At 39.6% G+C, this 13,704-nt stretch overlaps 1 protein-coding gene across 1 annotated transcript in view; it reads right to left on the bottom strand.

Annotated features, from left to right (window-relative positions):
- LMBR1L (limb development membrane protein 1 like) overlaps positions 1–13,704 on the bottom strand; it is a 61,815-nt gene that overhangs the window by 9,363 nt on the left and 38,748 nt on the right. The window contains exons 4-15 of the mRNA XM_073663776.1: positions 10,124–10,263; positions 8,170–8,273; positions 7,872–7,998; positions 6,571–6,639; positions 6,259–6,323; positions 6,050–6,122; positions 5,881–5,964; positions 4,367–4,443; positions 3,660–3,737; positions 3,498–3,571; positions 3,227–3,317; positions 1,939–2,005 (exon numbers count right to left, since the gene is read on the bottom strand). Coding sequence (XP_073519877.1) covers positions 1,939–2,005; positions 3,227–3,317; positions 3,498–3,571; positions 3,660–3,737; positions 4,367–4,443; positions 5,881–5,964; positions 6,050–6,122; positions 6,259–6,323; positions 6,571–6,639; positions 7,872–7,998; positions 8,170–8,273; positions 10,124–10,263 — 1,049 coding nt within the window. The remainder of the gene's footprint in view (positions 1–1,938; positions 2,006–3,226; positions 3,318–3,497; positions 3,572–3,659; positions 3,738–4,366; positions 4,444–5,880; positions 5,965–6,049; positions 6,123–6,258; positions 6,324–6,570; positions 6,640–7,871; positions 7,999–8,169; positions 8,274–10,123; positions 10,264–13,704) is intronic.

Below are 13,704 nucleotides of genomic sequence, written 5' to 3'. Positions count from 1 at the left end.
GTTGTGTTCAGAATTACCACATTTAAACTGATGGTAAATCGTATTCAGTACACAGCTGCCATCATTTACAGGGTTTCTGATTAACCCCATACAAAATTTAGCTGTTCTAGTGTGGTTTTCCTGACAACTTCCTAGTTACATTTTACAGCAAAAGCTGTAAACCGCTTAGACCACAACAAAGGGATCTAATTGTTGAAAGTTATTAGTCAGGAGAAGGCTACAAAAAAATTCCAAGGCATTAGATAGACCATGGAAAAGTGTGAAGACAGTCATCAAGTGGCCTAAATTTGGCACAAAAGTGACATTACCTAGAACCGGACATCCTTCAAAAATTGATGGAAAGACCAGATGATGTTGCTGTAGGCCTATTTACAGCCTCCTTGACAAATTTTCAAAGGATCTTTAGGAATTTCTGGCAAGTACTGGTTGTGTACTGCATGTGACAACAATCTCCCATATTCTTCATATTTATGGCGGGTGGGGTGGCAACACGGCAGCCCTTTTTTACAAACAAACAAAAAATTCAAGCCCAGCTATGCTTTGTCAAAACCTACATCAAAGTCTGCAAAAATTATGTGGGAAAATCTGTTATGGTCTGATAAATCAAAGATTGAACTTTTTGGCCATGATTCCAAAAGGTTCGTGTAGCGCAAAGCTAACACTGTGCATCATCAATAGATCGCCATACCCACAGTGAGGCACAGTGGAGGCAGCATTAAAGGGGTACTCCAGGAAGATCAAACATTTTTGTACTGTCCCTGCATTTATAAACTATAAAGATGAGATGCTGCAAAATACGCAGCAAAACACAACGAGTGTGAACATAGCCTAAGGGTGTGCATATTTATGCACCCACATTATTTTAGTTCTTTATTTTCCCACCCAAAAAGATTTCAGTTTATTTTTCAATTGATTTGTACCGAATATGGGTGACATTAAAGGTGGAAAAAGTTATGAAATTATTCTTCTTGGTATAATATAAATATATATATTTTTTATTTTACATTAAATGTTTTTTTTTTTAATTTAAACAGAATAGGGGGGGTGTAGACTTATTCACGGTATACATCAAACATTTAATTTGTGACAAGAGTCTAACCTTACTCAAGTAAAGATCACAACAATTAAGAGTGAATTAAACTAAATTGTTGATAGGCAATTTTAGTAAAACTAACCGTCACATCAAAAAGGTCAGCCTGCTTAGTATTCAGTAGAACGAGCCCTTAAATCAGAATGGACACTCAGTTTTCTGTAACTGAATGACCATGCATTTCTGGCCTCTTACCACAAAACAATTACCTCCAATCTCTTATAATATATGTAGTTCCCACTAAGTTATAGAAGGCTGGAATTGATTTCCTGTGTCCATTTTGCTATACTGGTAGATCTGGATTTCCAGTGCAAGATAATCAGTTTCTATCAAAGAACAAGACAAAGGAATTGTCTTTTGGAGGTTATTAGCAATCAGCCTCTCACATCGTTCTTAAAAAACGCAAATTCCAGAGTGGAAACTGCAGTGGGTACTGTACCATGTTAATCCCCTTTAGATAACTTATTGATAGATAGTCCACCAGCTGAGACCCCCATTGATCCCGAGAATGGAACTCTGGAGAGCCCATCTGAATGAAGCAGAGGTCAAACATGCACATTTCCAATTCATTCATTGTCTACAAGACGGCCTTACTCTAGAAGCACAGGGCTCAGCTATCTCCCATTTCTCCGCATCGGTGAGGGCCCCAGTGGTTGAAACCAGAGATTAATAAAGTATCACCTATCCCATTTGTAGGGAATAACATATTAACTTGATACAACCCTTTTATAGCAGAATGTATATTCAGTTGTTAAATTATAAAAGTCTAATCTATGTTCCTGTGAAAAAATGTCCTACAAGGATGGACGATACTTTAGATAAAATCCATTTGTAATTATAAGCCTTACCCAACGTTCTTGAGAAGACTGGGAGGGCAGAGCTGAGAACTAGCAAGGACACACAGTTTCCAATGATCTAGGAGAGAAAGCAAAGGTTATTTGCCATGTAAATAATGGTCTTCACCTTTTTTTTTGTTACAATGTTATATCAATTATTAGCAATTATATCAGAGGTAACCATGAGACTAATGTAAAGTGACCCTGTAGTGTCACAGCTGGAGATAGGAAGCATTACATAAGTAATAAAATCAATAAGATCACCCGGAGTAAGAGAAACTCTTTGTGGCCGCTCCAGAGTATACAAGAGGGGGGAAAGGGGATTCTCTTCTGCCAACTCAAAAAAAGGGTTTAAAATTGTGTTTCTAGACTAATGATCCCCTTTTAAGTACTAGATCAATCCACTAGTAGAATGAAGATTTATCATTACTTGAAAAAGCTGAGCACACTTTTTCCGTTGATGACATGATGTACACACTAAGGCCCCGATTCTTTAAGGCCAGCCTTGTTCACGCCAGGCTTGACAAGGCAGAGGGGTGTAGTGTGAAGCACACACCTCAAAATTAATCCAAACTAAGCGCAAAGCGGTGCGCGCCTCTGTGTTAGTCTTGCCACAAATCTTACTCCAGTCACGGACTGATGTAAGAATTGTGGCGCAAGGAACACAACTGCTCATCTTGAATTTAATGAGCAGGAATCGCCATACTCATACACGCCCCTGTCTCAGGCACTCAGTAAGAGCTAGGTGCAAATGGAATAAAAATACCAAAACTCGCTAAATATTTGCACAGCTTCACATTTGCAGATTTTTTGCGCACTTTTCAAAGCTTTCACACTAGTTTTCTGGCGAAAAAACTTTGATGAATTGGGGCCTAATGGAAGAACTGCACCCATCCTTTCCCCCCTCGGATGTCAACATTAATATATTATCAACTTGAAACAGTTACACAACCCGTGCACCCATAGGTGATAATCGTACTACTATAGAAAATAGGATTACTGTAAAAACTGGCAGAGTAATTCTGCATTCACAACACAAAGTCTTCAGAACATCATTTCTATGCAGTCCATTAATAATCATCCCTTGTTTGTATACAACGGGCCCACACTGATTTCAGTTTGCACTGTGTGATGCTTTATTAACCCCAATGCTAATTACAGCTGATCAGGATGGGTTTTCCATTTTTGGCCAGGCCATTTTTTACAGACTGCAGTTACAAGAGAGTTATGGCTACTTTATAGTTGCTCTGCACTTTCCAAGTTACATCACCACAGATAAAGACAAGTAATAACGTCATACTTTGGTCATGGTTGTGTTATGTTTCTGGGGCAGGAGTCGTATGAAGAACGGAGAGCTGTAAAACCCAACGACTGATGCGGCCATCAAGTAGCTGGTGTGAAGTTAAGGATTCATATCCATTAACACTGCAATTGTGTACATACTAATACCCCAGGAGCCGAGAATATTCATATTCAGTTTTGTGGTTTTTCCTAGTTGGCCTCTTACGATGGCATGGATTCATGGAACCATCTATACATCTTCACAAATTTTACTTTCAAGCAAAGGATACAATATGAGGACGACTTGCACGGCTGCTCCAAAAGGCCCAAAGACGGAGAAAGAAACCTTCCCAAGGCGTGAGTCCTGCGAAACAATGCCAATTGCTTCAGTTAATAAAATCCAGGGAGATAATAGTAACATTTTAGCTGTATTTTGTATAAATGCTAAGTACCTGCATCCCTTTTGGCATGGCGGAATCATCGATGAGAAGCTCCAAGATGTGGAAGCAGACGATCAGCACAGAGATGCCCTTCAGGAAAATAAATAGTCAATGTCACAGCAAGGCGGCATTTATACTGAAATGTATGTAATAGTAGTTTAAACAATGGCAATTTTGTGTTCAGCTTTGGCTTGTAAAAAAACTTGCACAATAAAAAAAAAAGAAAAGAAAAACCTTAAACAAAAAAAAGTATTGTTTCAGGTTCAACACCATCAGTTAAAGGGGTTGACCAGCCCATTGCAAATTTCTGGCAGGCCCTGCACATTGCTGTATCATAACATGGTGTGTAATATTTTCTCTGGACTGGACAAACCCTTTTATCCCCTTTTCTGCCAGGACAATTTTCAAATTTGACATATACCAGTAAAATCTGACTTCCAAGATAATATGATTTTGGTTTAGGTCTCCTTATAACCATACATTTTCTAGCACATCATGAAAATGCCACCCAGCACTTTATAGTCCTATATGTAGCCCTTCCATTATATTCTCATTGTTTTACAATTACGGTGTAATTAGCTAGTAAAACATCTTTGAGGTGACTGCACAATACAAGGGCATGTATTTTGCTAGTAACTAATATAAGATAACCAGGTCAGAGTTATTTTACTGTATATAATGTCTGATTTGCAGTATCTTCTGATTTACCAGTCACCTACCGTGAGTGCGAGGAGCAGCAACATGGCCAAGGGGTAGACCAAATTACGTTGCCATGGTGAGGCTTTCCTTCTCATCTCTAAAATAAATAAAATTGCTATTATTTAAAGAAAAACAAATTTTAGTCTGTGAAAATTACATTGAGTGATCTTGACTACTTAAAAGCTTATTATAATTTCCTTTGACATTTTTTTCCACTTCAGACATATAAAGGGATGCCACTAGATGGCGGCGTTTCATTATAACTCCTTGGACTACTTGGCTTTATTAGTGTCTTTTTTGCAGTTTCTGCCTATTTTAGAAGATAATAAAAGGAGGAGAACAACTCAGCATATAATGCAAAAAATTAATTTATTAGTGAAATATACACATAAAAAGTATAAATAGAAAAAGAAGAAACCAATAGATACCTGGAAGGTAGCTTTTCAAGCCAGGTACATTATTAATAGTAAGATCATAATAGACCCATGAATCTATAGGATTGCACATTTGCCCAAAATAGTAAAAGATAACAGAATGGTGAACATTCAATACCATAAGTGGCTATGGGCAAAGACACAGAAATCAGCCCAAATACATATAAATGCACTAGTACTAGCAAGAAACACCCTTGCTATGTTATGGGAGAATCTGTGTCAGAATCAAAGTGCTCACACATTATAGTTTCATGAGCTCATTACCTGGCAGAAAAGCACAGCCCAAAAAGAGGGGGAGAGGAGGGTGGTCAGAAGAGCCCAACGAGCGTCTCGCAGTGTATCTAACCGCTTTCTCAAGGACATCACGTGCTTTTGAGAAAGCGGTTAGATACAAAGCTATAAATACTCGGTGCTCGGCCGAGTATACTCGGCGAAAGGGTTAACAAAACATACTCGCTCATCATTAGTAACAATCTGTTTTCAATAAATACAGATTTTACTCATGAAATGAAAACGTTGATAATGAAAGATCAGTACATGAGGAGAAAGAAGCAGATCTCTCTAATAAGGTATATTACGAAGTTTCTCATTTTCATGTGTATTATGTGATATAAATTAAAACAGTTACGCTTTAAGTGAACAGACCCTGGATTACGTCACCTTTACAAGCAATATAAATGCAATTCCCCTTAGTTTTGTGACCTGTAGTACATGAAAATATTTACTCTAAATAAGTGTGCACAGTCCTTCCAGTGATACAATAATGACCCATTTAGAAATTGCATCCTTAAACTGGCCATGAACATGAGATAACTGTCAGACAGCCATTTCTCCAAACTTTCCCCATACACAGCCAAGTGTTCAAGTGTTTTCAATGGCCAAAGTGGAGAAAGACGCTGCCAGACACATCTGGCAGTGACTTATTGCCCCTAAAAACAAAAGAATCAGACGGTAAAATTTCAAATGTCCGATGTTTCTCTTTCCCGACCATCATCTGTCAGGGGAGAGTCAGGGGTCCCCATTGAAACTGGTGGGTCCAGATGTGCATATAATGTGTAGTGGGGTCTTTTGACAATTCACACAAACTAATAAAAACTCACCTAATGTAATTCTGTGGCTCTTTATAGCCAATAGTCTTTTCTGTAGAGCCTCCATGTTTAGGTTCAGCCAACAAGATGCCTTAGCTGTAAAGTAAAATCCCAAAAAGAAGATGAGACAGAAAACCCAAGAGTCTGTAAACCAGGAATCCTATCCTAATCAGGTACCTACTTGAGATCTTACGGGATATAGCCGCTTCTTCAAATGCCGTACAGCTCAGGTGTTCCTCTAAGTTCTCCAAGAGCTGTGAGATCAAAAGGTACACAGCGTTAAGACAGATCATTTTCTTTCCAATTGAAATAAATTATTTTGGGAATGTCAATACAAATACAGCCAAATATATATGAAAAAGACTAGATGTGATCTGAATATATACCCACCCGAGGTTTGACAAGCAGCTTTCCAGTAACTGAGAACATCCGAGACAGTCCTAATGGAGTGCAAACTGTATGGAAAAAAGAAAAAAAAAAAGTGACCAAAACAAATACTCCATTCAATAGATTACCGGGAGAAAGTCCATAAATACAGCAAGACAGAAAAGCTTCATGTGACACCAATCTAGCAATACAAAGGACATGGTTGTGCTGAACTATGGCTGCTATGTAGCTGGTAAGTACAACTACAGTGTCAGTGCTGCAGAATGCCACCAACTCCTTCCCTAGAGGAAACATGTACATTCATGTCATACTTACATAATAGAAGCAGGACACCCAGCAGAGAGATGCCAGAGTACAGGTACGGGAGGTAGTATTCCCACAGGTCTGAAAGAGAAGAGGAGACCTGTCAGCTGTCCATTAGGTCATAACTTACATCACAGTATTTGACAGCTGGGTCCAAATCATGGAAAGACCTTAAAGCCGCAAGTGCCTTTCCCATCAATGCAGCAGCTTTGTGGTGCACTTATTAGCCGTGAGGTTTTTACAGGTGAAATGGTGATTACTAGAACTTAAGGCCAGCATTTAGAGGGTTTCCACATGAAAATGATATTTTTCTGCTTAGTTGCAATGGAGCCATTAATCTGATTGTCTAGCTGCTGTCTGTGTAAAAGACAACACACGGACACCGCTGATAATCCAGGTGCTAGTTCACACGAACATTTATTTCACAAGGACCAAGTGAAGAAATCTGCACAAGTCTCATCCGTTTTTCAAAAGCGATTCAGTCTATGAAATCAATCAATGGATGCATTTAAATAATGCCGATATACTGACACCATTGCTATGGGATCTGTTTCTAATGGAGTGATTGAAAAATTTTACATTACAAAACTAATTGGGCCCTTAATAAAAAAAAAAATTTAACGGAAAATAAAATAAAAAAAACTTTAGATGTCAAAAACACACATATGGACCACAATACAGATGAAAAAGCGTCCGTTTTTTTCTCTGGATAAAAATAAAAGATTTTTTTTTCAGATGCTCATCTGCACCTATCCTAAATTAAATATATTTCAAGCTTTGGTGATCATTCTAGCTTCTAATTTACTATTTTATGGACAATTTATTGTTGTATGTAGAAATGGAAATCCTCTATAGAGGAGGCTACACTAATGTTATGCAGCACATCCATGTGTCACAGTCGGTGATTAGCCGTGGGTCTCCTGACCAGGACCGAACATCCTGATAGGCATATATGGCGCTGTCAAGCTCAAGTCAGGTGAACCACAACCCACGAGTGTCCGAATATCTAGTAATTACACCGTATCAGGAAACACGACAAATAAGGCTGTACTAATAGACCAAAATACATAGTGGCTGTTAGGTAACAAACTATTGTTCATGTATAAGAATCTATTGTAGGGGGGAGAGGAACTGTTTAATTATACTATCAGACTGGATTCATAAGGGTGAACATAATAAAACCCCTAACCCTCCAGATACCATCTAACTAAAAGACACAAGTCGCCCCTAAAATTGTAAAGTGTTGCCGAATATGTTGGCACTATATTATAAAAATAATAATTAGTATTTTTAAAAGACAAAAAAACACATACCATAGAGAGATTCCCTCCCAGCAGCGTCATCATCTACAATTGCAGATGCCACCCACAGAATGCCGAAGACCAGGAGGGTGAGAAGCAGAAGAACTACAGAGGTCTCATATACTCTGGACATCACTCCCTGGGAGCAAGAAAGTAAGAAAAAAACAACTGTTATAATGAAAAAAAGCTCCCACATCACATATAATTAGACACAAAATGGCCGGCATCCACATCACATCACTCTCCCTGGTTCACATTTACTGTAAGGGACATAGATGAAAAGAGAAGACCAACAAAACTACAGTTTTACCTTTTTTGATCCTGCAAATCCTTCTGCCTCAGTGAAGAAATATGCAAAAGGCATCAGAAAGACTAGAGAGAGATTTGAAAATAGAAACACCAAGTTCCAAAGGCCTGTAAGTAGAGAATAAAGGGTTAACCGGGGACGGACAATGCATATGATTTATGACCAAAGTCTGAGCATTTATGTGTAGGACTACTAATTCTTCCAGGGGTGTTATCGCACATTTCCCAGTAAATCTACAACCACAACATGTAATCAGTTATGGGTTTATCTGCAATGACAGGAATGAGTTTCCTTGGAAGACGACTTGTATCTGTAGGCATAGGTACAACCTGTGACCGTGGGACCAGACAAGCAGGCTGATTTGCATGATTTAGGCCAAAACACAAGATATTTTCTGCTACAAAAGATAAAGCGCTAGGGATCTCAACTTGGCATATTAATATATAACACCCGCAGCACAGCAGTGAGCTGGTATAAAGGCTAGAGAAGAAAAATACCTACAGTACACTATAACAGCCAGTATTAAAGGGGTTGTCTGGTCACAAGATCCTGATCACCCATCCTTAATAGGTCATAAATATCAGATCAATGGGAGTCCAAAACCCTGCACCCCCCAAGATCAGCTGTTAGAAGCTCCGGCAATGGAGTGATGTAATCACTGAGCAGAGTTTACATCCATCCGCGATCAGAGTTGCCAGCAGCTCATCAGTGGGTTTAGGTTTGCCTGCTGTCAAACCCCCAATATTCTGCTATTGATGATCTACCTTAAAGAGAAGTCATCAACATTATATACCCAAATAACCCCTGTAAGTGACTGCCACCTATAAAAGGCATGTACTGTATCTAACCCAATCAGGCTGTATGACTCTTAGCGAATAAATAAAAGGCACACTAAACACCGCATTTTTTGGACAACAACGACTACACAGCTCTGCTACAACACGCATACAGAAGTTCCTCCCAGGCATGTGACTGATTACATGACCTGAAAGGGTCTTCAGCTAGTCAGGACCTGCAGAATTTGTGCGGTTTTAGAGATGAGCAGGCTTTGGTAGCTTTCTCTCGTGCCCTACACTTATCAGATACTTCAGTGTCGGGCAAGAGCAGAGAGCGCATTTCTCTCAAAAAGGACGCTTTGTCAGTGTTGTCCTCAAAGGAAGCTGCCTCCAGACTGGTAAACACACATACTTTTTAGCAAGATTTTTCTCTTGCTGAAAAGTGCTTCTTATAGTTTAAGAACTGTGGCATGTACTTGCTCTCCCATTGTTAATATCTGATACATCTGTGTATATCATCACAACAATGCTGCAAAACTATAAGACTATAGCTGTAAGCAGTGAAACTAATTTTTACCACAACTACTATCAAGACTAGTGCCCTATTACCACCCCAAAATGCTCCCCTAACAACTCTGAACCAGTGATTAGAAGAAAGTCATTATGCAAGCTGGAAAATGGCTTGTCTCACGTGGTCTTTCACTTGGAATCCTATGACAACTATTCATTAGAACTGAATGAAATCATGTGTACTTTCCTTATTTTTTCTTATGACAAGGAAGATTTTTCTTAGGCTTGCTGACTAATACTGTTGTTGGTCCATACTTGCAGTTTAGTTTAGATGGGGCACTGTATGGACGCTCTAACAGGAGTCTGCCTGGGTGACTGGTAATCTTAAAATGTAGCGCAGAACAAATGATACAAGAAAAATGTAAAACTAAAATAAGACTCATAAAACAGGTTGTGTTGTAGAAAGGTGCTGCTGGATATTTCATTACACACATTCCTCTGAGGATGGCATTCGGATGATTTCTGGTATGGAAATAGAGATGGAAATTGTAAGCTACTCATTAAAGCATTTCGCTCTAAGCCATATGCAGGCGTCATTTACATTCCTCCTGCCTTTCTTATTTTGATGAGCCAGAGTGTGGCAGGTCCAAGAAGTTTTTGCTTGTACTCACCATGGATGAGGGATCCATTCAGCCACTGGATGTAGTAATTGTGTGGCATAGAGAGTAGCACCTCATTACTGATGATGGAGAAGGGCAGCAGGAGGACAGCCCCCACAGACACAGCGAGCGTAAATGTGCACATCCATAGCCTGTACAGAAACACAACAATATCTATTAGCACCATTACTATATAAATGGATGTTGTTCACTGGCAAATCATCTACAATAAGTCTACACTTCCGAGGTAACGACTACAAGTGCGATCCCATTACCAGTGTTTTGTTTCAGTGATATATGTAATGAGGACAATAATTATAACCACAGTGTGGTAACAATAAAGGTTTAAATGTTCCTTTAAAGCTATGAAAACTTTCCAACCTCTTAATGAGTAATGTGATGATCACTCATATAAAGTGCTCGTTTGTTATGATCCAGCATGCGGCCATGTCTCCACTCTCGGACATAAAACTGGAACAGAAGGAGCACGTGAAAAACAAACCTCCGAACGAGGCATCACTGAGTCTTCTGCCTTTTCCAAGGACAGTACCTGTGCCTATTATAGTCTATGGGGCTATTTACAAGTCTGTTTAAACATGGAAAGTGTGTCTGCAATTAAATCAACTTTTATTGGAGTCACAGAATAAAATCACCCACACACCAATGGATCTGTGAAAATCACAGACAGTACATGAATGCCATCAGTCTGCCATCGGTGTGCTGGCCGTGATTAACACTGCAATGGACAGGAGAAGCTTTGCAAATTAGTTTTTTTTTTTCCATACAAGAAAAAACAGATTGTAAAAACAAACGCTGACCAAAGAAGCAAAATCAGATCTGAATGAGGCTTAGAGATACTTTACCAGAGAGACCATAGATTCTATTTTTTTCTCTTTATCAGCACATCTTGGGCACCAATATTAGGACATCTTTTCCCCTGGTAGATTTATTCTGTGACTGCCCCATACATGTGAATGGATCTTGCAGAAATTCAAGTACATAATGCAGAACCAACTGCATTCACATGTATGGAACAGAATTTCAGTTGCAGAAATTACTGCCACGACCCTGTTGTGTGTGAACATACCCTTAATGGCAATTTACATCACTTCTGAAAATCATACAAGGGGTCACTGAAAGTGGCAACACATAGTATATACACACACCACTAGCCATGACAGGATTGTATACAGAGATGCCACTGTATACAGGTCAGCACCATGAACACAGCTTTTCATGTCTATAAAAATACAGAGTTCATTCTCTACTAGTAAAACAGGAACGGGGATTGTGGATTAGAGGATGAGCGTCTGACTCAGCTCTAATCCTTCTTTCAGCATCCGGCAATAGAGGGTGTAGCCATTTTTAGATCACCCTAGTCATTTATTAGAATTACTATTAACGTCTTCACACCACTATACAGACGATTACTGTTGATAACACTGTAGTAAATGACAAACATTGGATATGCACCCAATAGGTGTCTTTCCTTCTCGCATAGCTCATATTGGCTTTATAATAGGAGTACTCCTATAATTGTGATAATCTGCTGATCGTATAGAGCAAAACACAGAACTAATGTCGACTGATACAATGTCTGACGTAAAGGCTAAAATCCATGAAGTGACTAAAGGAGACGAGCACAGTCATGAGCATTCAGACAACTGGGAAACCAAAAGTTTATTATTTTCATGGCTAAACATCAAAATTGTGCTTGAAGTAAAGAAAGCGCACACAATAGTGTACACGTCATGCCCACATCAGGTCACTGATGTAATATAACTCCAGCATCGACTATAGTGGGATGTCGTAGATGATCTATGTGCAATCCTGTGGGAAGTATATAGATTGTATGCTTGTGAAAATATTTCTGTACAGTTATTACTGCTTTGATTTCCCTGCCTTGTGGCCATTAAGAGAGTAATATTGGGCATCTCATGGGAATACATTCTGGATATTAGAGTATGGCTCATGGTATGTAACAAGGGAGCACGTGTCACCGAGGAGAGTGATGATATGTGAACAATGTAAGCGCAAACATAACAGGAAATGGCGGCACATGGCAGGTTCACGCTGGGTGCGATCTGTGGCCCCAGGGACATCAGGAATCAGGATATTTTCAGTATTACGTAGTCAGTGCAAGTTCAAGTTAAACTAGTAAAAGCAGTTCTGGGGATATGTAATAACTCCAGAACACTACATTTCTAACAAAGACCTTTTAAAACCTAAAAAGCTACATTTTACCAATTAGTCATGGCTGTGCGCAAGGTCTCTGAATACAATGTCTGGATTCCCATTTATTGGCCAATATAGGTGCGGAGAGACCAACTCTGCTGTTCTGCAATGGGATTAAAGGGACTGTCAGCACTAAATGACTGTTCAAACAAAGCACAGGAACTTAGTTCATCCTTGGCGTGGCTGAGCAGTTCCGTACACCTCCACACATACTTATTTTGTATCCATCTACTCCCAATTTCTTGATTGACAGCTCAGGCCTTACAGGAGCCAGGGGAGGGAAAGAAGAAAAAAAATAAGTCATCAAGGGGACACTGAGCGCCTGTGCTTGGTTTAAATAGTCCACCACTTCACCTTCCAAATATCCAGTTGTACAAACTTAGAGACAATTTTCAGTATGCTGTGGGGTTATGTGGTCAGTTTATATTAAATGCGCTCACATTTGACATTCATCATTAGCAGAATTCCCTGGACTCCGGGGAATGAATGCAAGTTTTAATTTAAAAAATTAAAGACATTTCTTCTATCATCGCTCTTCAATGGTAGTTCTTAAGTAGCTATTACCTATATTGGTGGCTTGTTGCTTATGGTAATAATTCCATAAGGCACTATGGTGGTTGAGTTATAGCCGCTCATGCACAATATTCTACTATATATAAAAAAGGGGACCATTGAGGTCATGGTTAGGTCTCTCTCAGTTTAAGAACATATTCCCCACATTATCGCACATATACATACACACCTCATGGCAGAGGATCACACCTGGATTTGGGGATCCCCTGCCATTCTTCCATGCAAATCCTCTCCAGGTCCATCAGGTTGGATGGTGAATGTTGGTGGACAGCCATTTTCAGGTCTCTCCAGAGATGCTCAATTGGGTTTAGGTCAGGGCTCTGGCTGGGCCAGTCAAGAATGGTCATAGAGTTGTTCTGAAGCCACTCCTTTGTTATTTTAGCTGTGTGCTTAGGGTCATTGTCTTGTTGGAAGGTGAACCTTCGGCCAAGTCTGAGGTCCAGAGCACTCTGGAAGAGGTTTTCATCTAGGATATCTCGGTACGTGGCCACGTTCATGTTTCCTTCATTTGCAACCAGTCGTCCTGTCCCTGCAGCTGAAAAACACCCCCATAGCATGATGCTGACACCACCATGTTTCACTGTTGGGATTGTATTGGGCAGGTGATGAGCAGTGCCTGGTTTTCTCCACACATACCGCTTAGAATTATCACAAAAAAGTTCTATCTTAGTCTCATCAGACCAAATAATCTTATTTCCCATAGTCTGGGAGTCCTTCATGTGTTTTTGAGCAAACGCTATGCAGGCTTTCATATGTCTTGCACTGAGGAGAGGCTTCCGTTGGGC

The sequence above is a fragment of the Phyllobates terribilis genome, unplaced genomic scaffold (assembly GCF_046119375.1).
Source record: "Phyllobates terribilis strain yellow unplaced genomic scaffold, ASM4611937v1 Scaffold_2__4_contigs__length_985480577, whole genome shotgun sequence".
Lineage (NCBI taxonomy): Eukaryota > Metazoa > Chordata > Amphibia > Anura > Dendrobatidae > Phyllobates > Phyllobates terribilis.
The sequence above is the reverse complement of the archived record's forward strand: the minus strand, read 5'-3'. Positions and strand labels throughout refer to the sequence as shown.